At 38.2% G+C, this 27,864-nt stretch overlaps 1 protein-coding gene across 1 annotated transcript in view; it reads right to left on the bottom strand.

Annotated features, from left to right (window-relative positions):
* nrxn3a (neurexin 3a) overlaps nt 1-27,864 on the bottom strand; it is a 198,669-nt gene that overhangs the window by 93,793 nt on the left and 77,012 nt on the right. Inside the window, exons 5-6 of the mRNA XM_046062612.1 lie at nt 15,797-16,098; nt 10,085-10,246 (exon numbers count right to left, since the gene is read on the bottom strand). Coding sequence (XP_045918568.1) covers nt 10,085-10,246; nt 15,797-16,098 — 464 coding nt within the window. The remainder of the gene's footprint in view (nt 1-10,084; nt 10,247-15,796; nt 16,099-27,864) is intronic.

Genomic DNA, 27,864 nt, shown 5'->3' with positions numbered 1-27,864 from the left:
ATGGTGTCCACATTTGTGGACAGTTATTTTAACTCCGTTTTGGGTTACAATATCATTATCATTATGTTCTCTAAGTCATCTGAGGACAGTGTCAGTTTGATAACAACACTGTAAGAGTGGTTACTTTCTTGTTTTCCAAATATTTATTTCTTGATGACCTCATCAATCCAAGATGGCCGACTGTGATGGCCATGTGCTAAATGCCTCAGCATATCTGTGAAAAACTTTTATTAAAAGGAGGTCAATCAAGATAAAAAAAATACTTGTATGTACAGTAAAGTATTATTAACAGGTTTATGTTTTATAAATTATAATAAAGAGTAACATGTTATTTTTATACACCAAAACCCAACTGTCCACGTATGTGGACATCATGGAACAGTGGAGTCATACTGCATTAAGTTTGATTTCTGTAACATGCTAGTATATCTATTCTAATTTTTCAAAGATGCGATGAATTGTATTATATTATAATGAAACAGACATTTAACAAATATATGAACATAAATAACAATGCAAAAGTGCATTAAATGGCCACTTTTGACTGCTTTGCGGCCTTTGCAAGAAATAAGAATTGTACTCACATGCTGTAAAGAAATCAGCTGTAACTAGAACTATCTAATCTGTTACATGTTGGATCTTGATATGTTAAAACTGAGATGATTCAACATGAAGTTAGATGAGGATAACAACATGCTACTGGGTTTCCACATACATGTAATTAGTTATAAATACCATCATGAGTGTTTTTCGTCTTTTTGTTCTTAAAGTATGTGTTTTATTGTTAATTTCCAGCTATTGAGCTTAAATAAATAGCATAACATGACATAAAAAACATAATATTCGACATTGTCAGGTGTTGCATGGTGTCCACATACATGGACCGTTAAATAATTTAAACAGAATTTTGAAAAAATTGTAACAAAATGTAAATGGATTTGTATTTTAACCCAATTTTGAGTAATAAAAGAATATTTAAAAAATCTACATAATGTTTTCAATAATTCAGGCATGAGAGTGATAATATAGGCACATTGGACTGAGCTACTAATGCTGTCAGAAAATACAGATGTGAAGTGTGAACAGTTAAGTACATATTAGCAAAGGGGGCCAGATGCTTTGCTAAATGGGCTACTCTCAGTATTCTGAAATGCAAGATGCTAATGACAGATAACTCAAGATTGTTTATGAATAACACAAGTAAAAAAAGTAGTACTTGGTTTAGGTAAAATAAAAAATTATAACTTGCAGAGAAAGCACTTCAGAATGACTGGTAACAGTAGACTTTTCTGCAACGGTGTGCCCTTTTCAGAGCTTAAAAGGAAAAAGCACAACTACATCATACTTAGCTTCAGGTGCAACTGAGTGTGAAAGAAATTAAAATGATCTGCACTAATCACTACACTCAACAATGGATCAAATAACCAAGTGTAATATGAAAGGTGTCACTTGTAAAGATAAACCCAAAAAGAATTATTACCAATTGTCAAAGTCCTCCCCACAGCGTTCAGACAGCCTCTCACTGCAGATTCAGAACCTGCCAAAGCTATAACTACTGCTATAGTTTTTTATGCATAGTGTTTGAACCCTGTTATAATGTGGCTTCATATGTGCATTTCAGTCAGTAGGTTGTCCCTGTCCTGTATGAATGAGTGCAAACTGCAGTTTCTGTAATTATCAGCAGGTCAAAGCCTTATGATTAGCATTACTGACATTTGTGTTACATATTTTTGTAGCTTATTTTTTTGTAATTGACAATATGCCAGTATTTGAGTGCCTTAACTGTCATAGTAAAATATACAGACACACACAACTGTGATAGGATGACAATGTTGCTTTTTTTCTGCTGGATGTGCAAATATGCAACTCAGGGTTTTTCCTGGCTCAGAATGGGCCTTTCAGGGGTGACCACGCTCGACAGTAAGCATGATTGATACAAGAAAAGGCAATGAGTTACCTTATGACCGAAATCTATGCATTTTCTTGTTATTTCTGGCCATTTGATTATATTTACAGGTTACATTTTATTTGGATGGTCTTTCTATTCTATAGTTTATACAGTATTTGTAACATTTAAACAGTTATTTATATATTTATATTTGTTAAAATTCAACTGTTAAAATATAAACAAATTAAACGGTTTTCTGATATTACACCCCCTGTGGTTAAGCTTTGATTAGGGTAAATGTTAGTTTTATTATAATTTCAGATCATAGTAAAGCCTACTCGATAGCTTACCACTACTATAATATTGTAAAAAACAGCAGTTTTATTTTTGTGGGTTGTTTTTATTCATTAAATTATTGTGCAAGAAAAATGCTCCACATGATGGTTATCATTTGTTAACGCTAAGGACTTACTTGTCAATAATCATAACCATTCATGCAGAACACGTTTATAGGTGTGCATCAACCTTTTTTTAATGTCCCGCCCCATTCCGACTGATTGGTCAGTTCACAAAAAGTGAGACTGACAAGCTACTTTATGCACACGGCTGTATGAAAAGCACCCGAGCTTCTCCCTCGTCTGTCTCGACAGAGATTAGTAATTGGGCAAGAACAGGAACAGGTGAGCAGCACATAGAGCCTAGAGAACCTGATAAACCTGGAGAGGACAGCGAAGAGTAGGAGCAGCTTGTGAGATGTGCCAGACTTTCAAGAAAAGTCCCGGTACGCCAAAGAGTAAAATGTAGTAACATAACTGTGTACTGAAGAGTAGGCCAACATTACTGGTCCAATTCAAGCACTGCACACAGGTGATCCAGTTTGAAGGCCCCGCTGGCTGTCTAGCCATTAATAGCCAGACGGATACCAGTTATCCTTATATATTTGTAGCACACAACATGAGATTGTTGCGTCAGATGCTTTCTCACTTGTGGAAATTCTAGTTTGGTTAATGCGAGGGGTGCAGAGTCATATCTCCCATTAGCGAAATCTTTGTAGCGGAGCGTTCAGTTGCAGTCAAACCAACGTTGGTTTGACTGCAACTGAACGCTCCGCTGGTTTATAAATCCAGCGCCAGCTGCATGTGTAAAATACAGCGGCAATGGATGGGAGGAGAGATGACTGCTGGAAGTCAAAGACATCATATTTAAGTTTATGTTCTGCTTGCTCAACATTTGTTTGATAAATTGCTATTTTTTTTCTTAGCATTTTGGCACTGGAAATTTATCTATGCAGGAAAAACCCCGCAACTGTTTGCTGGCACTTTCACCATAAGAACTTTATAATACATCAGGAATATGTTTGCAGCTCGTTGACTTTACCCAAAAAGTAAAATTTACATCAAGTATCAGAAGCAAACTTACTCATTATGCAGCAGTGCACGTGGTCAAAATGAAGCTAGATTTAACTACCTCTAACAACTAGAGGTAACAACTTAGGTAGTTGTGCATAATATTTTATAAGCTTGTATCTTTTGTAAATCGAAGTAATTTTGGATAGTACATTGTAAAATATATAACAAGTAACTATAGCTGTAAAATAAATATAGAGGAGAAAGTGCAGCATTTCCCTCTGGAGAGTAGCGGAGAAGTAGTACAGTAGAAGCAACACTGAAAAGAAATACTCAAGTAAAGTAAAAGTACCTCAGTTTTACTTAAGTAGCCTACTGTCGGAAAAATGCAGGATTGGACCCAAATGCAGACAGAAGCAACTGGATGACTCACAGATCACAGAAGCTCAAAATCAAAACACAAGGTAAGACAAGAATATAGCAACTAACTAGGTCAAACTGAGAAAGGAACAAAAAAGGTGAACCGGTGGCTGATGAGTGAGGGAATGAGGCGATTGCAAAGGAAGATGTGAGTGGCCGGATCTGGAACGACAGGCGAAAAGTCAGAGGGCATCTGGTGGTCAGGGAAAGAATAACATTTGTTACGGCTGCCGCTTTTTGTATGTGTTTAACTGTGATATTACTAATCAGGCGGTGTGGCTCCTTGCTGAAGATCGGTCTGGCCACTGCCAGCGATGTCCTGCTTGTCGTCCGAGGATGCCGATTGGAGCAGCACACCTGCTTTTGTTTTAGCTGTTTGTTAGTAATCTCGTTTCTAGAGGTCTCCTTTTGTTATATTGTTTTCAATTGTTTACGCAGAACCCACTTGCCCCTTTCTTTTGGTTGCTTTTGTTAAACTCTCTGTAAAAATTAATAACTTTAATATACCAAAACCCATCTGGTTTATGTTGCTTCCCTTTCCCCTTCTGAGCTGTCATAACATATTTAAGGGGCCTAGGAAAGTGGAGCTGTGGCTGAAGAGACAGACAGAGCAAGGGGGTAAGCGAGAGTTCAAACAGTGAAGCTGGCCAAAGCCTGCATGGAGGGTTCCATGTTGGCCCAAAATAGACGTCATGACCCTGCGACATCCCGTCGCACATGAGAGACGTAACCGTATTGTTTAGATAACAAATACTGGCAATTAGTGACGCTACGTTGGTATTTGGCAAGTCAGATAATTATGCCACGTTCCACACTGCTCGGGAACTGGGACATTTCCAAGTTGAAATATCCGACTTCTGACATCAAAGCGTTCCAGGTGCATGGTGGTGCATGACGCCAAAAGTGAACGAAAACCATGGCTGACCGTGACAAAGTGTACACACACTTGCACCCTCAGCAATGTTTTAGGTGTTAATTAAAAGTATGGCAGTTTTAATGCAAACAACTGACATAAATAGCATCTTTCTAGTTCTGTATACCCCTCTAGCTACATCAGTTGGTAACCCTCAAGTCAGTCAGTGTTGTAGGTTACATTTCCTAATGTTTTGGTATTTTTAACAAAAACTTTTATGCAGAGAAGATGACTTTATGAGAGTCTTTACTGTAGCCAGCTACCTAATAGGCCCAACGTATTTCTATATCAATGTACATCCAGAACAGGTTTTACTATATGACTGTATGTATTATTTTAATTTAAATACAAGCAAATGTACTTTTTGTTGCTTTTTAGTTTAGTTTTTAGTTTAGTTTAGTTTACCATTTACAGAGTGTGCTTCCAGGGGCGCAGACATTGTTTTGTGACGTAATTCAGCTGCTACTCGCGAAGTCGGGGTAGATATTTTTTCTAAGTAGGAAATCAGACTTCAAGTGGCGTTTTTCTAGTTGGAGGTCGGAAATTTCCCAGTTCCGAGTTGCCTGGAACAAAGCATTAAACTCACAATCCAAGTCAGACACGCAGCTACCACGAATACGGTGTTTCTGCCGTTGCTCTACATCACTAAGCAGCATCTTATGCTGCACGATCATGCGCAGTAGACCCTGGTGCCAATAGGAAGTAGCCATGAAGTAGTACTACATAGTACAAAAATTGGCTTCACTGCCCTCCATTCAAACCCACGGAGTGGCTTCGTCCATTAATCATAATGTCTTTGGGACAAGGAGCTGGACATTGTGAGCACAGTACTTGAGTAAATGCACTTGGTGGAATGCCACCACTGCATGACTAGGTACCAGAGACTCCCCCTCGCTGAGATCAAAAGTTAGCGTTTATGAAATTAAACTGCTTTTGGGAAACCTTTTTAGTGGAAGAGAAATCAGAAAGCTTAATAGTGGTTTAAATGATGGAAAAACATTTAAATACAGTAACAAATCACTGCCACTGGAGGAAACTGAGAACAGCAGTCAGTGCTGTTTTGCTCATCCTCAGTGATCAGTCTGTAAACTCGTCTTTTGTGTTTCTTTGGCTACAGTATACAGGTATAGCCAGAAGGCTCCATTTGAGTGGATGATGGAGGTGTAATGACAATGACAATTATAGCAATTATGTGTTATTGTAGGCTATTATGTATTTTGTAGGTTTTGAGATGTAGGCTTTCTCTGTAATTGCTGGCTTATGAAAGGCATAATAATCATGGGCCAGCAGCCATGGGGGCTACCGACGGCGACCAGTACCTGGTGCCATGGTAACAAAACATTTATCCATAATGCCGCTCTGTAGATGGCGAGGACAAGAGCATTGGCAGCAGGCAAATTAGCCTTAATGGCAGGGAGTGGAGAACCACAGAGTGCAGGACAGCAGACAGAGGGAGATGGTGGGTGCTGCACATGTGTGGGTGGGTGGGCCTGTGATTAGGAGGTGGGCAGAATGTGTGTGACTGTATGAGGGAGACCGTATGATGACAGTCTCACAGTGTGTTTGTGACCAGTGCAAAAATGAATGCCTGTGCATGTGTGTATTATTTGATGCTGTGGAGAACAAAAGGCAGATTCAGATTTTGAAGCTTTGATATTATGGCTTTACAACTGACTGTCTACTGTACCTATGTCCATCTTGAATTAATTCCATAATTATGCTTATAAATCATATGTAAAGTAATTTTAGATCTTGCCTTGTACTCAGAACTTTCTGTTTGGTTCAAATATATTATTTTGTATATTTCTGAGCAGCTAAACGTCTACTGTTTAATACAAAAAGGCTGTTCCAATAAATTCTGTGCATACAGGCAAGATCCAGTTTCAATGTAAATACAAATATTTATATTTTTGAGACATTAACAGACAGTATCTTTGTGTTATAACCCAACCAACTACTAGTTTTGAGCAAAATAATCCAGTTACACTTTACTTTAATCCCATCCACACCCCCACCCCAAATATGATTTATTTGATCATTTGATGACCGTAACAAACCTTTATTTATTTGAAAATGATGAATGCACTGTTTTCATTTCCCTGTGCTGCTTGACCTGCAGATTACTGAGTTCATAAATCAACACTGAAATATTGTAAATAAAGTGCTGTGCTTATGCACAGATATTAGGTTGAGTTGCTTTAGACATTATTAGTTTGTGTGTGTGTGTGTGTGTGTGTGTGTGTGTGTGTGTGTGTGTGTGTGTGATATTTGTTATGTGACATATCACCTTTATCCTTCATATCTCTGTGTTTCGTGATGAGGAAATAAGGGACTCAAACCTTATGTGCATCTTGTGTGTGTTTCTATTTGTATCTGGACGTGTGTGTGTGTGTGTGTGTGTGTGTGTGTGTGTGTGTGTGTGTGTGTGTGTGTGTGTGTGTGCGTGCGTGCGCAAGGGTGGGTGGTACAGGGAATTGCAAACCTCCCCAGTATGGCACAGAGCAGGAAGTAGGCCAGGGGGGGATTAAATGGCTACTGCGCCACTTCCTCCATCTCCCTGCGGCTCGTATGATGCTGTGTACTCTGTGTGTGTCAGAGAAAGCCGGGTTCTTGCTGCCATGCTGCAGCGACTGGCTCCAAACAAGTGCTAAAATATGACATCATCAGCTTGAGGGAACAGCATATTTGTGTGTGTGTGTTTATGTGTACGGGTTAACTAAATGGAGCAATTCTTACACCCTGAAATTGTTCTTCTGAAGGCTCCAATGAGATTTAATGGCAGTAGGAAGGTCAAGCAAAATGAAAACAGCCAAAAATAGGTTTATTGTTCTATTTGTATAGAAATATATGTAAATACATGAATAACATAAAATATAACATGTAAATATGCAATGTTTTTCTGAAAAAGTTAATTGTATTATGTTTAGTATCTTAGTATTTCTGATTCTGATTTCTCCTTTGATTGTTGCATAGAAACAGTTTAGCTAGTGATGTACTCAAAAGAGTTGAAGTGTCAGCTGATGTGTAAGCGATGAAAGCAGTATGAAGTGAAAGTGCTGAGAGCAGTTGACATCTGTTACTGTTTTAAGCATAACCACTGAAAACAGTGGTGTTATTTGAAGTTGTAATGATAAAACAAAAAGCAGATAAGGTGCAAGCACTGTAAGGAGTTGAAATGTCAGCACTGAAAAGGGTTGAATAGAAAGTGTCTGGAGTTTAGTCAGAGCAGCTGAAGCATAATTTGAAGGCCAAGATGATTTGAAATGTGGGTTAATATGTAATGTGGAAACTGGATGACTGCTGATAGCAGTTGAAATGTCAGTTAAAGTGGAAGCACTGAATGTTGTTGAACGGTTTGGTATGTTAAGTGCTAAGCACTTTTGAAATGTGTCATTGAAAAGACCTTAACAAAGCGGTCTGCATGTGAAGCCAGAAGCCTTGAACAAATAAACAGCCTGAAAGCCCCTCTGGTCTTTAAAAGGAACTCAAATACTGTATTTTTACTGGGCAAAACCTCACAGGAGTGCCGGAGCCTCCTGTGGTGCTGCCATGACGTCACTATACCCAAAAAGAGAGAGCACACCATTTTCTCCTTGCCTTTCCACTGTAACTGCCGTTGCCACAGGAAGTAACCCTAATCCCATTTCAGCACTGAACTTTATTTCCCCAGGTGAAGACCTTAATGCGGTGGACTGTTTTCTTTTGTCGTGTTTGTTATAGACAACATAACATTACAGGTTTCTGTGTGATAAGTGACAATTTTTGTATTTTTACCTGTTACTTACATTTTACCTAGCCGTGGCAACCTGGATCTTATAGACCTTGCTTTGTGTGCCTATTTCTCTTTTCTTATACTAGCCTACAGACACACACACACACACACACACACACTCAACTCACATTACACATCTGAGACCCATAGCTGTGGCCTAAACTCCAGCTGTGTTCCACGCCATTTTGGTGAAGACAGGAGGAGGTCTCTGTCATTTTGGGTCTCGAACCTTTGCTTAAGCTTCCACCATTTTTGACTGACGAGCCATCCACATGGTCACACACGCCAACTTTCTCATGTTCACTGTATTTTATTTAAATAACAAATTTTAAAATACATTTAAAATTTATAATATTATAATTATTGTAAAATTATAAATAAATTTTATAATAATTATAATAATGATTAATAATTATTTTATAATAATAAAGGTTTACACCCTGAGCTACTGAGGAACTACAAGATGGGTATGGAGCACAGTTGATTCTGTGGTATAGCTTGATAGCTGTGGTTTAGGTCGCTTTCTCACTGTGGTTCCATTCATTTGTTCTGGACCAAAGGAAAATAAATTATCCATTATTGTCTTTAGGTTCTGGTCTGGTTTGTGTTTACACTGACAAACAAACCAAGTGGTATTAACATGAAGTCATTTGGACTGACGGACATTGATAGTTTTGGACAGTTTTGGTAACCTCATCATGCATCATCAGCACTACACAGACCCAGTGAGGAAAAAGAAAACAAAGTATATTCCGCTAAGAGCAGGTCGTGCTGCACTACTGAACCTTATGTGTTCATTTATCTGATCTGGTGTCACAAAGAGCATTAGCCAGAACTGCAAACACAAGTCATAAATCATGATGGGCAGGTAGAAACGGTAACAAAAAAGAGGCATTTTGTACCATAATATTACATGGGGATGTGGGTTGCTATGTATCACTCCCTTTTTAATGAGGAAATGCTAAAACATATGTAGTAGTACACATGGCCGTAACCAGCTAAGAGGTCACCGGGGTCCCGAAGTCTGTAATTATATGTATGCTATAGTCAATAAAATATTTTAATAAAGACCATTGATAACACGATCAACTTAAATGAAGGCTTTAGGACCATGCTGACGCAGCTGATTACAATGTTGCAACCCTCATTTCAACTTGAAAAACTGTTCCACGCTTGGGGAAACACATGAAGACATTGTGCGGGCAATAACTGAGTGCACCACTGTTTGCGGGCAGAGTTTTGGGAGGTGGACCTACCATTTACCTTGGAAAAGGGTATGAGATAATCACGTTTTATGAATTTCTGGGTAGGTGAATAGGGTAAAGTGTCTCCCCATTAAGAGAGATGTCGTGTGCATTTACGCACAAGGCACAGCAGCTTAACTTCACGCCAACACTCATGGTTCTTATAGTGGGACTCCTTTCAAACCCTCACCTCCATAAGGCCCTTTTTGTTACCAGAGGGGCCCCTTGTTTAGATCTACACAACATGGCTAAATAAAGATATGATTGCAGATACTGGCTCAGCATAGCACACTTTCGTAGCATGAACATTTTCATCGGGGAAAAAAAAAGATCTAGCGGAAAAAGTAATACCTTATATTTAAATGGTAATTGATTGAAAAATTATATAATATAAACACATCTAAACATTCCCAATTCAAAATGAAAAAGAGCTGTTTAGCAAGCAATATTCACTACAGCACCACATTTCACTAAATGTAAACAATGGATCCGATATTTTACCTCCTTGAGACAGCCCATGAAGTTGTTGCTCACTGGAGATCCCGGCAGGTCAGCGGTGCTAGGGCTTCCACCCACATAGAAGAAGTCATCAGAGCCCAGCATGGTGTAGTCTTCCTGGGTGTAACCCGTGGTGGTCAGAATCCCATCCACTGATATTGTCACCTGACAATGAGGAGTGAACAGTGAGGGGGACAACAGAATGTTTTCCTTGGATTTTAAAGGACAGAAGAAGAAGAAGAAGAAGCCTACAGTGTTGTTTTTGAGGTCACTCACGTATTATACTCAAATTATACTATATATGAACTATAAATACCAGACTTGGTGATGGTTTTACCTGTGTTATGGATTAAAGAAGACAGATATAAAGAAAATCTGCCAGCCCACAATTTTCTTTATTTTTGATGTGAGTTAGTAGATGGTACATGTGGGTGTTGAAACTATTGATAGGTATGAAGGTTTAGTAAAATGTCAAAACAAAGATGTTAACTGGGTGAATTTAGCTCCAGACACCGACAAACATGCAATGATATTCATCTTCGTGTGTGTGTGTGTGTGTGTGTGTGTGTGTGTTGTAACAGAAGCAACATGCAGGAGCAGACAAAAAAAACCACTCACAAACCAACAGACAGGAAGGAGGAGCTAGTGGCAAGTCACACAAAATGTAACGCAAACATGCAGGACATACGACAGAGTAAAGACCCACACTGCAGGGCATCAGTCTGGGAATAATGTAAAGTAGTGAAAACCCAATGATGACGAAACCTCAGACCTTTGACAAGAAATTGACAAGCAGATGTGGAAAATAACAGAGTAAAATAAAGTACTATGTACGTTCATTTATGTAGTGTATAATATTTATGTACTTGGACTTGAGTATTTCATTTTATGCTTCTTCTTACTACTACATTTATTTGTTGTTGCTCTTCAAAACATTTGATCCGTTTATAAACATAAAGTACTACATAACGTAATAACAATCTCCTCGACGTTAAAATGTTTCTTGTTTTGTTAATTTTGACAGTAATAATAATACATTAATACTGCATATACAGTTTAGGGGAGACTGGGTATGGTTGTAACATGGGGAGAGTTGTAACAAAACCAATTCCACCAATTGGAGATAAGTTATGTGATCATCATATTTACCTACTTCCTCCGCGATTAGGCATGGTGGTCATCAAGTCAGAAAACATGTACATTCAGAATATATATAGAAAAAACTGATTTTGAGGTCAGAAAGTAAATTTTCTGACCGAGACTATATTTCTTTTAGTATCTATACTGTTGCAGATAAAATTCTTTCACTTACTGTATATTAGATTGAAATGTACTTTCTTAGGCAAAATGTGATGCTTTTTTCCTTTCTAATTTCAAACCACTATGCTAAAACAGCTAGCTAAACATGGCTGACAGGGGTGGGGTGGGTTGTAACACTTCTTTTAAAAGTGCTCTATATTCACTAGGGACTTTCTTGATTTTAATATTTTACAGAGTGCCCTTTACAGTATCTGGGCCCACCAAGCCGGCACTCCAGGGTTACCAGCAATGTCGTTCACATGTTGGCTTGTGCATCGGCTCGCAATCGTTTCCTTACGTCTCCGCCGGTGGAGAGGGCAGAGAAGTGTACAGGCAGCTTGTGAGAAATTCTGGTGCACATGAAAATGTCCCAGTACGCCAAAGAGTAAAATATAGAAGTGCTTGTACGGCGTATGTGTACAGAGTACCGGTGAGTACCGGCCAACTTCAAGCACTGACTGTGACATTTACACACACTGACACACACAGACACACGCCTCTTTTTTGTTAGACTTAAGGATGTACAAAGATTTTCTTTAATTAAGTACATTGTAGTATTTATTAAGTATACTGTTAATTAAGGTTAATCTATAGGTTAGATTTACATACACATGCATGTGTGTGAGTCATCAGACAAAGTCTGTTACAGTGAGAGAGAAACATTGTTCAACTCACGAGGTCTGTCATATCTTGTAGATGACTGAATTGGTGCCATGTGTAGTGAACAAATGTGGGTATTTGTATAAAGGTTTTAGAACTCTAGCTAAAAAAATCAGCAAGTTTTAGTTCCTGAAACAAAAAGTGTTACAACCATACCAGTCTCCCCTATAATACGACGCAAATAATACAAAGCTAAAAGGGTCTATACTATATGGTAAGTACTTTCACTTTTGATACGTGATAATACTACTTCTAAAACTTGGGATGCTTGATTGAGTATTTGTACTCTGACCCAAAAAATTATCCTCTGTTCTTAGTTCTTAGTTAAGTATTTTAGACTTTCAAAATGTCCAAATATTCAAGAAATTTCAAGACCAATTAGAATCCAGTTTTCTTATCTTTTCATACACATAGTGAATAGGACACAAGTTAAGAGTTCCACTGTGGGTTTTTTCTTTCTTTTTTGGTTCTTGTACTCTCCTAACAGTTTCCACAATATTACCATGAAAAACCATTTAATAGGAAAATCTGTAATGAAGCAGAAGAGATTAAAAAGGAAAGCAGAAATGACCCAGGAGAATGGATAGAGGGACAAGAAAAGTAAAACCAACATGAAAGCTGAGAAATACAAAACCAATTTCTTGATTTTTGGGAAATGGTATCTCGATGCACAGAAGTGAAAGAAGGGAAGAAGCACACAGAAAACAAAAAAAATGACAAAAAGAATGATATCTACCATACAATGCAGTGTGTTTACCATAGCGTATCCAATGGCTGTTTGCTTTGTAGAAAGGTGGGGTGGGTGAGAAACGAATTCATAGAAGTGTTTTTTAATAAATTAAAGCAAATCAAATGAAAACAAAATGGTGAAAATTGAGGGAGTTAGTACACATGTTAGTAAGAAATACTTAGAGTAGATAGGGTAGGTAGGTAGGAGGTAGAAACAGAGGATTGGAATAGAAATCAGGGCATACTTGGCCTTGTTTCCCAAAAACATTCAAAGATGTTTGTCATTTTACAGAGGTTCTTACATCTGTGGTGTCTTGCTCAAAAGCACTTGAAAGGAAATGTCCCTTGTAATGAAGTTCCTTGCTGATCAAGGCATATTTATCCTTTCTTCACTCTACTGTGTTTTGTACACTAAAACTTGCCAATGTTGTACAGCTGCTCTTCTTTACTGCTGGGTTCTACAGTGCAGAATGTTGATTGCACATGATGAGTATGTAAATGTAAAAATTACTTGGTTGCAACGATGTGAGTTATGACACCTGGATTAGCAAAATACACAGATTTGGTAAACTTACTTCCCACTAGCAAAGACGTTCTGCATACTCAACTCAACCGCATTTGTACTCGGTCTTGTCTCGGTCATTGGGGAATCGGGATTTTATTTCAAGACCAGTCAAGACCATAACTTTGGGAATATCAATAAATTGCTTGTGCATCGTCTGATTTATTTGTTAACATCCTAACTTTGATCGGATGTAAAACTTATTGCTTCAAATGAAACCAATAATAACCCTAATTAAAATTGTGTTGTTCCCATTAATGACTGTCCCCCCTCCCCACGATGGTAAGGTCAGAAAAGGAGTGTTTAATAAAGATGTTTACGTTGATTTCAGCTGTTAGTGTTTGTATATGGGTGTTTTGGGAATGTGGATCTTTTAGGTCAATTTGATAAGTACCTATGATCTCGTTCCACATTTTATTGTGTTTCATATAGTTTGGGGAACTGGTATTGGTCTTGATTCGGTCTCACCCTCCCTCGGTCTTGGTCTCGACTTGGTCTCAGCCCCTAAAAGACGTGGTCTTGTCTTGGTCTCGATAAACTCTGGTCTTGGTGCCAGGATCTCAAGTATTTGGAACAAGTACCTTGTAAAAGACAAGGTGTGCCAAATTTAGAAGGTTACAGCTGTTATCTGTCTATATGTCATTGTGCCTAATACAAGCTTTTTTGGCACCAAAAGTCATTTGCAGATAAACTAATTTCTATCCTGTCTCATCTAGGTAAATATCATATCGGTTCAGACTTGATTTTGGCAGATACTTGATATCAAAGGACTCAGATCGGGATCAGGGCCAAAACGGCAGTTTTCATTTTAACTAAGAGAATCTGCATTTCCCATACATGATTGAAATTGACTACCTAAACATGAGGGATTGATAGGAAACAAAGCAGTATGTAATCCATTGTTACTCTTTGTAATTTGATCTCATTGATATCAGCCTCACTGTGTTTACTCCGCTACTGCTGTATCAGAGCTGGATTAAGTTAGTGCAAATGCTAACGCACTGTTTCCTACTGCTGCTGCTTCGCATTAAAAGCATCCATCTGTCAATACAAGGTGGCTTCTGTTGTGAAGCAGTCCCAGGAAACACAATGGATTGGTCACCGAGGTAAGCGCTGATCGGGATCTAACAAAACAAGACATCTTTGGTCATTTTTTGTCAGTGGACGAGTTGTAAGTCTGTCTGTGAGTAGCGGAAGAGTCAGGAGCAGCCACGGTTAGCGGTTAGAAAATGAGCTGCAGGCGACCTCCAACTGCTCAGGAACTACTCCTTTTACTGGGACCTGCTGTTGTGTAAAAATCTGCTGAATCGTGTGCTGCATAGAATTAGATCGTGGTTGCAATTATTATTGAATTACTTTTTATTCAACCAATGTGAGTTTGTTTGACTGCACTGTAAACAGATAAACCAGCTGTTCCCCTTTTGTATTCCTGACAAAGTAGCTGCTTGCTGTAATATTAATCTGCACTTGCTGTTACCACTTGTAGCCTGTCATCAAACCAACCAGGACTGAAATTTAGAAAAGATTACAACCTTAACTAAAGTCAACAGTCAGTTTAGGTTACTTTTTATGTTTTATCTGCTATTTTTTCAAACCTTTCATTTGCACTTAGGTAATTAGCAGAGGTCTTGGGTGACTAGAGCCTCTCCCTCTGATCACCCCATAAAACGTCTGTCCACAGAAAGATATAGCAGTAGGAAGAACAAATGGAAAGAGATAAAGGAAAGAGCCTTTTAATGTGCAGCAATGTCATGACAATAGAGAAAGAGTTAAGATGACAGACAGTGAGAAAATCAGACCTAGAAACAATTAAAAGCCAGTAAGAAATATAGATATATGTAATTAGATTCAGAAAGAAAATTCAGTTTAAACAGCATAACACCAAAATCATTTGCTGCAATAAACTGCTTTGCACAGTGGTCCAAATGGTGAGCTATATAGAGAGCTATCAATTTAAAACATTTGGGTTTCACTATCGTACATAAAGATCCCATAAGATGATGATGGTAACACTTTCACAGAATTTCTTACAGCTACATTTTAGATTGAAATCTGTTCATTTCATTGGAAGCGCCACAATCAGTGAATTCATTGATGGATTCAAAATAGATCCATGCAGAACTTTTAGCTTTAGGTTCAACTGTGGTGAACTTGGACACACAAAGGAACCTTTGAGGGAATGGTCAGCTGAGTCTCCAAAATGAAGGAAGCTATTATATTGGCTGTGGAACGCCATCCAATTCTATACACTGCTCTGTGTATCTAAACGGCTCCATACAGAATATTTAACCAAGCCAGTAAGCTTAGCAGGCTGTTGTGGCTGGCTAACAGCATGCTACCAGCTAGCTAGCATGTTTGAACTTAACTTGTATACATCATCATCAATACCATTCATTAAGATAAGATTTAAGAACTAACCACAATATACATTTCTTCACACAATCCACCCCACATCTGTGCTTTACCTGCCGGAGGTTGCGTGTCACTTTGACATCATGCCACGAGTTGTCGTTAAACTTCCCATTGACTGGCTCCACAATGGCTTCAAAGGCCCCAGAGCCCAGGTTGATAACAAGTGAGACAGCGCCGTCCTTCAGCGCCAGGTTGACGTAGTCAGCTGACTTGCCGGTGTGAAGGATAAGGCCGTTGCGCTGCCATGTCTTGAAGGAGAGCGTAATCTCATCGCTGCTGCTCTGGATGGGGTTCTGGGAGAGATCGTAGCAGAAGTATTCTGAGCCCCGGAAAGTGGCTACATTCTCCTCCCTTGCTGTGGTGAGAAGAAAAAAAGAGGACAGGTGTTGGGAACAGTATATTTTGAGTCAGAGAGCATGACAGATTAAAATTAGGGGTTAACATTCAACCAAAAGTTACCCAAGACATCTACAATATTTATATTAAATGAAGAGTAGAATAATAAAAACATAGTAGTATAGGTTTGAATATTAAACTTAGCATCATGGCTTCAATTCGGTTTAGAAACCATCATTTTTGTTAATCCTAAATTTTACCAAGTCAAAAGGTGAAAGTGATTTTTCTTTCATATTTTTTTGGCTAACTCTGAAGGTACTGGGTTGTCATTAAAAATAAGCATTGATCAAGTAATAATCAGTAGAATTTAAGACCTCCCTGACAAATAAGCAGAGCCACCCTGTCAGAAAATAAGAACCTTCAGAAATATTCAACATGTGCAGAGAGGAATGCAGGCAATAGGAGAAGTGAGACGATACCACAGATAATGCAGCTATCATCTAACAACATCAAAAGCCTAATCTTGCCAGTGAAATTGCCATTTCCTGTCAAACAGCTGGCTTGTGACACAGTGGTTATGCTTGTGATGAGACTGAGAGAACCAAAAATTGGAAGGAAGCCACAGAGAGAAGCCAGGATACTGACTGTATTTGCCATCTTGGTAAAAGAGAAAGGAGAAATACCGGAGAGAAACAAAGAAGAGCTGAAAGAAAGAGAGGAAAGGCCCAGCAGAGCTGAGGGATATCAAAGAAAAATGGTCCAGTCAGGAGTTATCTGTGAGATCATCATCAATTAACTGACTGTCGCTTAAGTGAAAATACTAGACTGTGGGCTCAGCCACAACACAATCTATCAGCCACCAAGACACCACAAGGATCTGCATTAGTGCAGCTTTTATGTGAAAAAAGAATAGAACAAAAAAGAATGAAACAAAATGGCCACAGCTTTCATCTCCTTAACACAGACACCTCAGGCATCACTTCCTCAAAGACTCATCCCACACAACATAGGCCACTCTAACGTGATGAGGGAGAAAAGTGTACTTGGTTAGGATCTGTCTCTGCTTTCTATATCTGACGGTAGAGAGACATATTTCAAGGGCCAGATACTATTCTAATCTAGTTTGGTTTTTAGTTTCCTCTTTCTAATGTTCTAAAAAGGTTGCTTTACATTGTGTTATAAATTAGTTTACTCTCATTGGTGTCTGGAAAGCAATGTTGTGGTGACACTGGTCAGTGTCTGAGAGGTGGCAGTTAGTCTCAGCACTTTCTCTTAAAACATATAGGAAGGCACTCTGTAATGACAGAACAGCTTATTACTCAGCATTAATATGGACAAATAAGAACTACCCCAGATTTCTTTTCAGCACAGTAGCCACAGCTCTATAGAGCCATGTCTTCCTATAGCCCTCAGTAGTAACGACACATTTGACCATCACATCTTATTACAGAGACATTTAACTGGCGTTAAAAAAACCGCTCTAAGCTAGTTAAAGTCGTTTTTTTATTAGATATCAGTTTGTACATGTTAACAATGAATCCTCCATGCACACCGTAGTTAGTCATAAAGTTCCACAAGGTTCCGTGCTTGGACCAATCCTATTTACCTTATATATGCTTCCTATGCAACATTATCAGGAAACATTCCATAAAACTTTCATTGTTATGCAGATGATACTCTACACTAATTATATCTATCAATCAAGCCAGATGACACCACTCAGTTCAACTTCAAGCGTGCCTTAAGGATGTAAAAACTTGGATGATCTGCAATTATCTGATTTAAAAATATGTAATTTACATTACTCCCACGTAAAACAAATTGCAAGGACTGCCTTTTTTCACCTATGTAACATTGCTCAAATCAGGCCAACATGAAACATCCTGTTTCAAAATTATACAGAAAAACTAGTCCATTCATTTGTTACTTCTAGGTTGGATTTTTGCAATTCCTTATTATCAGACTGCTTTGAGTCCCTTAAGACTCTCCTGTTGATCCAGAATGCTGTGGTACATGTACTGACAAGAACCAGGATAAGAGATCATATTTGGTCTGGTTTAGCTTCTCTGCACTGGCTCCCTGTAAAATCCAGCATAGAATTTAAAATTATTCTCCTCACCTACAAAGCCCTTAATGGTCAGGCACCATTACATCTTAAAGAGCTTATAGTACCTTATTAAGCAACTAGAACACTGCGCTCCCAGAATGCAGGGTTACTTGTTGTTCTTAGAGTCTCCAAAAGTAGAATGGGAGCCAGAGGCATTAGATATTAGCTACTCTCCTGTGGAATCAAGTCCCAGTTTAGGTTTAGGAGGTAGACACCATCACTATACTGTATTTTAGAGAAGGCCTGCTGTATTTGAAAAGTGCAATGAGTTAACCTCTGTTATGAACTGGCACTATATAATATATTATATTATATAATATATTTTATAATAATATATAATAATATTTTTTAGGAAGAGGATAAAACTGTTTTGGACTTAATTGTGGAATGTCTCTAGCCTTGAATCTCTGACTGTTTCCAATAGCATCAATTAAGCAACAACTCTGTCGCCCATGCTAGGAGACATGCTGTCAATTTCAGTGGTGCCCTACTTGCTAGAAAACAACATACCTTTGAACACTGATGCAGCAAGTTTTATCATGTATTTTTTTTTATCAAATCCATTAGGGATAAAACTGTCTCTTTACAGCATTCAACATTTGGAAGATTCATCATGCTGTTATGGTTGTGGTAAAAAAATAAAAAATAAAAAGTGGTTGGTTAAAGTAGTTAAGCTAGTTTAGCACTGATTACTTTTTGTGATTTTGTTATTAAAGTAACAACACTGTCAGACAGAAGAATTCACACCCACCAATATGTGGCTGAAGAAAAACTATTTTTTCCTGTATTCCCTCATCTACCTTTTGGCCTGGCAAAGTCAAACTGCATCTTGTCTCCAGCATGGCTCCCCTAAGGTGAGAGTGCATCCCTGCCTGTCTCTCCATCTACAACCCACTGTGAGGAAAAAACAGCTTTATCTGTGTACCAGAGGAACCATGCTAGGTCATCCATGAGGAAGTTTACCAGCAGAGCTGGAATAAGAACACCCTGCTTCAGATGGAGCATGTAAGTAGAAAAGAAAAGCAGAGGAAAGGCAGAATTTTACTAGAAAAACAAATCAATATTAGCAGGTTTTTAATTATTTTGTTATGGTCTATGAATACCCAGATCCAAACATCCAATATTCAAATATAATATTTTGTTTAATATATTTGGTGATACACGGAAAATAAAAAGTCAATACAAAATGACATTCACCCAGAGAGGTTTGTCATAGCCATTTTGCTGAAATATGGAATGGAAATAAATTGAGAATGAATAGAACTTCTTTATTACTGAAATGAAGATGAAGTAAGGTGATTGTTATCAACCCATAATGGTTTTAATGGCATCCGTAAGCCATTCCATTTGGAGTCGGCATTTGATGGATGAGCTTGGATGAGTCCTGCGAGGGGTCATCCATAAAAATGTCAGAAGGAGAGGTGGCATAAGGAAAAGTTATGGCCACAGTAAATCTCCCTTATATTTGGAAGGTATGGGGATGCTGTATGATCCGGGTGCCGAGGAACTGAATTTGTGCTTTTTTCTCCAACTTTTCAGCAGAATTTGCCATGTATTAAGACATAACTTGTTCTCCACCTAAAGGTTTGTTATGATTATTTTTTAAATATTCTGGTTTGGTTCATCAATTTCAAGAACAGTATTCTGTCAGTGTTACATAACTAGCACAAGTGTTAAAATACTTGTGTGATCCAGCTAAATATCTTGACTGTAAGACTAATAAATTGAAATGTATGGTTGATCTCTAGATGTTTGTTAGATTTCTTGCCATTTTGTTGGCAGACTTCTTTACACTTGGCCAGCGTTTCCTGTTGCCAGTTTGTGCCATTTCAAAAACTTACTTTAGAAATCTACATCACCACAGATGTTATTATAAGGCTAAAGCTAGATGTGTTCGAAACTGAGGTTTGACGGTATAAGTATACGGGTATGATTAATGACTGAAGAGATCTGACAAATGAATAATATGGATTGTTTTTTATAAATCATAAATGTTGCGACAGGCCTCAGTGGCACCAGGGTAATGGTTGTAGTGAAAATGAATCTGCAATAAATAAGAGCGACATCGTGATTTATGATGTGTGGATTTTCTGGCCGATTTCTGCATGGCTGACTATGATAAATCTGTGTGTGGAGTGGCCATTTTGTGTCTGTCATGCAATAGATTTACTGAAGCCCCGCTCACAGTGGGTCAGTCAGAAGAACCCCAATTTTAGAAAGAAGAAATTAACCATCTTAGATCTATTTTGTTATGTCCATATGGTCTCTTCAGCACAGCATTCTGGGTATAAACCTCACAGCTGATAGTTGAAAACTCTGAAGGCTATGGCTGACTTCTATCAACATACTGACTGCGCCACAAGGGGAACAAACACTGGACCACTGCAACATGCCATTCAAAAAAAACGCTACAGAGCAGAATCGTGTTCAGGTAGAGTGACAGTCTTGCTGATGTCAAAGTATGCATGGCCCTAGTGACACAAGTGGTCAGGAAATGGTCAGGCCAATTAGAGGCCACAGTCTGCGCTACATGACATTCCAGGACACCGCTGTTAATGTCACCAATGACATCAATTGAACAGTAGTAACTCTAAAAATTCAGGTTATAACCTCAAATACTGAGGGATTTCTACTCCTGCACCATCAAGAGCGCTTGCCTGGTATAAAGAGTGGTGCTCTGAAGAGGTAAATATTTACAAATGGCTCACAAATATATATAGTTTTAAAAAAGGCTTTCTAAAACAGCTGGTCACTGTAGTTTAACATTAGTTACTCAAACAGACGGAAAATAGTGCATTTGTTGGGCACTATACATTAATTTGGTGCTCTACTGAGTACTTCCATAAGCACGATAATGTATGTAGGACTGAGTCAAAATAAAATCATTTGACAATTTTCTAACTACCACACATTTGTGAATGTGAAGACCTGCATAAGAGGGGATCATGCAGGGGGTCCTTAGCTTCTGCAATGTGATTTATTTCTAAGTTAAAAAAAGAGGAGCGGCACGATGCTGCAGTGGTTAGCTCTGTCGCCTCACAGCAAGAAGGTCTTGGGTTCAAACCTTAGTCTCCTATGTTCTCCCTGTGTCCCTGTACACAGAATAAGCGGTTGACGATGAGAGTTAAAAAATAGGGTACAAATCAATTTTATATAGGGATTTCATCACACTGTTGAGGAATGTTCTTATAATGTATTTTTCATGGTTACACAGCCATAAATCCACAAAATTTCTATAAAAATGGTTCTTGGAATAATTTTATATGTACTTATAAACACAGAGAGGTGCAGAGAGGTAGTGCAATCATAAACTAACTAATAAGGAAAGTGGAGAATAACGTAGGTTTAGATTATCCATTTATTAGCCACTAATTCTCTTTCGCCTCTTCTGTCTGTCTCCCCTCAGATGAAAATTATTCTTTTTTGTCAGAGCTGCAGGTCACACCACCAAACACACAGAGAGTCACTGTCAGCTGTCCTGTAGAAGCAATTTCATAGCCAGCTAATTTGAATTTGCCAGATAATTTTTCATCTTCTGGTATTAGCAGTATTTCATTAATTCCTTCATCTTTTCAATTACAGGTTCGCGACAACTGCAAAGGTGAAAGGGAGGAGGTGGTGGTGGTTTGTGGGGAAGATTATCACACAAACATCCAATAAATCTGGTAAGTACTAGCAGTGATATGGTACATATAGAGGAGGTTTAACTGTGACCTCTAGTCAGTAACTGCTGGAAGCCAAATACCTATTTGAAGAAAGCCTGTAACATTTTTTTTTAAAAAGCCATTAATTTATGCATTTCCTTCCTTAAAGGATAGGCTTGGGTTTTTTAAGTCTATCTTCATACAACACTCACATGTCATAAGTACATTTGAGGAGAAATTGGTTTCTGTAATTATTCCTCTTCTCCATATTGGCTGTGAAGTGATCCCTTCATTGACTCCAATATACACTGAGCAAAATTATAAATGCAACATTTAAGTTTTTTCCCCCATTCATCATGAACTGAACTCAAAGATCTAAGACTTTCTCTATTTACACAAAAGGCCTATTTCTCTCAAATATTGTTCACAAATCTGACAGAATCTGTGTTAGTGAGCACTTCTCCTTTGCTGAGATAATCCATCCACCTCACAGGTGTGGCATATCAAGATGCTGATCAGACAGCATGGGGATTGCACAGGTGTGCCAGTCAGTATCTGGTGTGAACATCATTTGCGTCATGCAGTGCAACACATCGCCTTCGCACAGAGTTGATCAGGTTATTGACTGTGGCCTGTGGGATAGGCTTGGGTTCTTTAAGTCTCGACCTGACTTATTTACAATGTTACAATGTTGGATGTTCATGTTAAACATGGCCAAAGCTTCAAATAATGACATTACAGTATTTAAAAGAAATCTCTGTGAGCAAAAACGCTCTGTTTTCAACTGCTTTTTCTACCAACGGCTCCGTTCTATGACACACGGAGCCGGTGTTCCATTTATGGTCATTTGCTCTGCACAGCTATGCTCAGTCTGCCTGTATCGCTCAGCGGCAACAACAGCATGGTAACATGCTTCAGGTCTTGGCCAATCAGAAGACAGTGGGCTCTGAGAGGGGGGACCTTAAAGAGACAGGAGCATCTACAGCTTGTTTCAGACAGAGTCTGAAATGAAGGCCTACATGAAGAGTCAGTATAAGACAGAAAAAGATTTTTTTGAACTTTGAATCGTGCAAAGCTGCTATAAAGGAGTCACAGAACTACAATATAGGACTGGAAAAGCAGTATAATAAGTCTCCTTTAATGTTAGTTCTGGTTAACATCAACTTCTGACTGTCAGCTGACCTGTAGTAGTAAAAATAAAAAGGTGCATTAGGCAAAATATAGCCTTATATGTAACTAAAAACATAATATTTTAAGCAAAAATGGCTTTTATTAATGAACATCTGATTACTGTAACACAAACAAGTAGTGGATGAGTTATTGAGTTTTGCTTTGTGTTCATCAAACTCGAATTTGAACTTTAACATCGATTACCTTTAAAATCAATATGCAACTAACTTCTTTTGTTAAGTTACATTTAAGTGCATTTGTTTAAGATCCATATCATCACCACCGCCACCTGCTCCCCTCTGAGCTTTTGCTGGTTCTGCTGCTCCTATCTGTTCTCTCTTGAGTTGAAAAGCAGCACTATGCAAGTAAATGTTTTTGGGACACTTCAGCTCTATTAAGCATTTATATCCACTATACAAACATTTAATAAATGATTTATAACACGCTATAATGTAGTTGTAAGCAGATATGTGTTTTTGTAATGGGCACTATTTGTCAAGATCCATAGCATATTTCACATTATTGCAAATGTATTTGTGATTGTCATTCATTATTTGTTTATACAGCAGCCTGCACTTAGAGTGTCCACAGGAGGTTGGTTGTTGGCTCTTAGTAACACATAAATCTAATTATAACTACAATAGTAGTGTGTGAATGAGAGGCAAAGTCCAGGAGCTGAGTGTGTAACGAGTTAAAAAAAGTCTTAAAAATCTATTAAAGCCACAGAATACATTTGCATAACGCTCTTTTTTTTTTTTCAGTAAATCTGGTTCAGATTTAGTACCAAATGTCCTCTTTGTGTTTCCATAGACAGTGGAGGTGCAGTTGAATGGATGTGCATGCGGGGTTTGCTAGACCAGTCCCACATATCGCCATATGGAGCTCAGGAACATATATAAAACTATAGCTTTAGACAGCAATAGCAGCTTTGCTTTGGACAATGATGATATAGATCAGCTGGCATTCTGTATACACACACACAAGCATGGACACACACCAAAGAAGTTATTACACGCCCCAGTGAGTGCATTATGATCTCTCACCTACTACATGATGGCCGCTGGTGCTCAGATGGAGAAGAAGAAAATAAACTATTAAGCAGGAGATGAAGACAATAACCGCAGGTGCGAAATTATTATAAAATTAAGGTTTGAGAAAATGAGGAAAAAACTGAGACTATAAGGAGGAACTTGAAAATCTAAAATAAAACCTATGGCCTAAACCCGATGATAACATTTCAATTCAATCTGTGTCATTTTGCTATTTCTGGAAACGTTTTTTGTGTCCTAGACGAGACATCCACTGGCATTCCAGAGGCGATCGATATTGTCATTTTAAAATGTTATGATAATTATAAAAAAATATATGATTATTAAATATTTAAATGGAATTTTATTTGGCTTCACTCAGCTTTTGTTCTGTGCCATGTCGTCAACATCATCTGTCAGCTAATATCTTTACATAAACACTGCTTCATTTATGTCTTACCCTATCTCACGTTCAGGATATCATATGGAACAACCTGATTACTAATATCCCTGAATGATTCTAACAATATGCGCGTTACTGATCATCTGTGCCTTTGACTATTCTACATCACAAACATTCTCCGTCATTCTTTTTGAATCCTGTTGTGGAACATATTCATTTTGCATGGAACACAAGTAACCTGACCACTCACATGTGATTCTTACACAGCAGTGTGAGCTAATGAACGGAATGAGGAAGAATCACCTCCAGCCACCACATGTGCTTTCCTACACTGCTGCTCTTTGGATAAACTCTAGACTTGAGAGAGTGTCCTCATCAGTTGTCATTTGTGTAAATACCTAATACAACATACGTTTGTTTTCCTGACAAGAACCTCAAAAACTGTGAATCATCACTAGCCGTGTTTCCATCAACGTTTTTTAATATGCATTTTGAAGTATTGTATTGAAAAAGGTTGATGGAAACAATTCCTTAATTTCACAAAACAGTTTTTACGCTCGCTTGAGGTGGTTTTTGCCTTTGTCGAAAAAGAGTAAATGCGCTAAATGGGAGATGGAAACACTTTTTCCGAATAAGTTCTGACGTAGCTAACTTGTACCTCTTGACTGATCAGCTGTTTCTGCTGTTGGCTTGGTCTTGCCCGGTTGTGCGGAGGTCTGCAGAGTTCTGCATACCTGCAAGAATTGCTGGTAACGATGGTAACGCTTATTTGTGCTGAGAAAAGAGGTGGATGCAAATCTGGGCAGGTAGCCTTCATCAGCTGTTCTGCCAAATTATGCATTCACCTCTTAAAGGTGCTTTTCAGATCCTTTGTTATCACCACATATTTTTGCTGAATCTCAATGAATTCAATGAATATTTCGCTATGTCTTTGTAATTTCTTTTTTGCGACATTTCAAAAGTACGCTTAAAATTCGCATGACATTTGGATGAAAACATGGCTACTGTTGTCTGTAAGGAACAAAGGCAGATAGCATTATATTGGTAAAACACAGTAAAACCTTTAAGGCAGGGCAGGTTGGATGTTTAGACATTCACAGCACACAGTTATGTTCCTTTTTCCTATTTACAGTCAAAAATGTTTCCTTTTAGCCATGACCATGAGCGTTTCCTAGCCTTAATGACTAACTATAGCAGTGGCATTTCAGACAGTCATAAATATTTTTTGTACAGTAAGTAGTGCACTGACAAAAGATTTCATCCCAGAAAATTACAATATATATGATATTATTCTATATCCAATATATAGAAATAAAATTATTTTATTTTATATGTGAATTGAATTTTTTTTAAACACACCCACATACACACACACACACACACACACACACGTTTACCATTTTAATTTTCATTTAATTTTATTTATTTAACTGTATGAACTGAATTGTTCTTTTGTATTTTCCTTGAAGCTTTGGCAAAACTGTTGTATTAACATTCATGCCAATAAAGCAAATTTGAATTGAACTGAGAAAGTTTTTTTTCCTATTCGTGTCAATATTTTGACTGAGGAACATGCACATTTTGCCTCTCCAGCCATGCCATATTGGAGCGGTTGGCTGACCTAAGGGCTGATTTGGAGCCAGTTACAAGAAGGAGTCACGCAATACCTGCCATCCCCAGAATACTTGCAACTCTGCATTTCGTCTGGGTCATTCCAGCATACTGTAGCTGTTTCTGCTGGGGTTTCCAAAGCAGTTTTTCAGGTGTGCTGTCCCCAACCCTCATTTATATACCGCCACCTCAATTGTGTTTGCATCTGTTGTCATCTGCGCAATAATTCTTAGTTAATCACCCCTAACAATAACACATGCAATATTTTAGAATGCACACGCAATTTAGTACTCTTTAATCGGTGTGTTAGTAAATCTGGCCCTTATTATTTTAGCACTGATCCTAGTGAGCCTCTTAAAAAAGCAAAAGCTTTACAGTGTTGTTTATATCCTCTAACAGTCATTTAGATGACTAAATGATGGCTGTTTTCTTTTTTTCCTTAGATACATTTACTGCATATTGTTTAGATTTCTACCAATCAGCCAGGTTTCAACTGTATTTGATTTAGTATGATCATATGTGGTAAGGACCATGCATCTCTATTGTGAACAGCTGTGAGTCAGCATAATGGGTCATCCAGCTATCAGCATCTGGATGAAAGATAAATGGAGAGAGGGATGTGGGGGAGTAAAAAATAAAATGGAAAATGAAGAATAGTAAATCCTCAGCCCCCTCTGCACTGAAAAGAGACCTGAGATCTGAGGCACATTGGTGGAGGATGGTGGAAGGAGACAGAAGCACAAGAGAAGGGGCTGAATGCAGTAAGTAAAAATGGTGGTGGTGGGGTGGGGGGGTTAAGAAAGATAACCATCAGTAATTTCAGAGAGCTGGCGGATTTCCATTTGTTTAGTGGCTTGGCCAATAGTGCGTTGAGATGTCTGCACCAAACGGCGGAATGGAACTGAAACACAGAGCAGCTGGAGGGGGGATGGAGCCACTGAGTCATTAGCTCTGAGGAAGGACAGAAGAGGTGCTGCCATTTTGATGGCTGAGCTGTTCAGACAATGGCTTCTTCACACAAACACACACACACACACACACACACACACACACGGATAGAGATTGACAAAGTGAATTTGTGATCGGTGATCCACTGATACTGGATGCAAATAGTTCAGGGGTTTCTGAGAGGGGCCCTGTCCTCAGTAGAGATAATCCCAAATGGGAAATGTATATAACTGACCAGTAAAGGCTAATAATTCACAACACTGATAAACCCTATGATGGAATTATCGGTGCAACAGAATAGACTGACAGTTGTCTCCTTCACTCAGACAACAACATGGAGTCCTCCTACACCTCAATGACCAAGCACATTACATGATGGGCTGGCATTGGACTTTGTTTCTGATTCTCAGCAGCTGTAGAAATACTGTCACATCCCACAAAACTAACCACCAAAAGTTAAGTTAAGAAATAGGCAACGGATGCCTGTATTAAAATGACGTGGTAAATGTAAATCCACAATAGCGTTATAATTTTCCATATATCTATGTTATTTGAGTAAAAATGAAAATAAAAATGACCTTCAGTATCATGAAAGGCACCATCAAATAAAATATTTTATGATATTAATATGAAAGTATTGTTTGACATATATATTTATACTGTATAATTACTAAGCATTTAAATTACGCATTAAAATCCAAAAGGAACATCTCCTAATTAGCTTAAAAGGACTAGTTTGCATCCCTAATTTACTTCATTAACCTCATCTCCATAGTCATTTCTTTAACAACCAGTTGTCAGACTCTGAAAAATGAAATAAAGTTAATTATCAGGGTGTAAAGTAAGTGTGCAGGACAGAGCTGTACACGAGTAT

The sequence above is a fragment of the Micropterus dolomieu genome, linkage group LG11, assembly GCF_021292245.1.
Source record: "Micropterus dolomieu isolate WLL.071019.BEF.003 ecotype Adirondacks linkage group LG11, ASM2129224v1, whole genome shotgun sequence".
Lineage (NCBI taxonomy): Eukaryota > Metazoa > Chordata > Actinopteri > Centrarchiformes > Centrarchidae > Micropterus > Micropterus dolomieu.
This window is presented reverse-complemented; position numbering and strand designations above follow the sequence as displayed.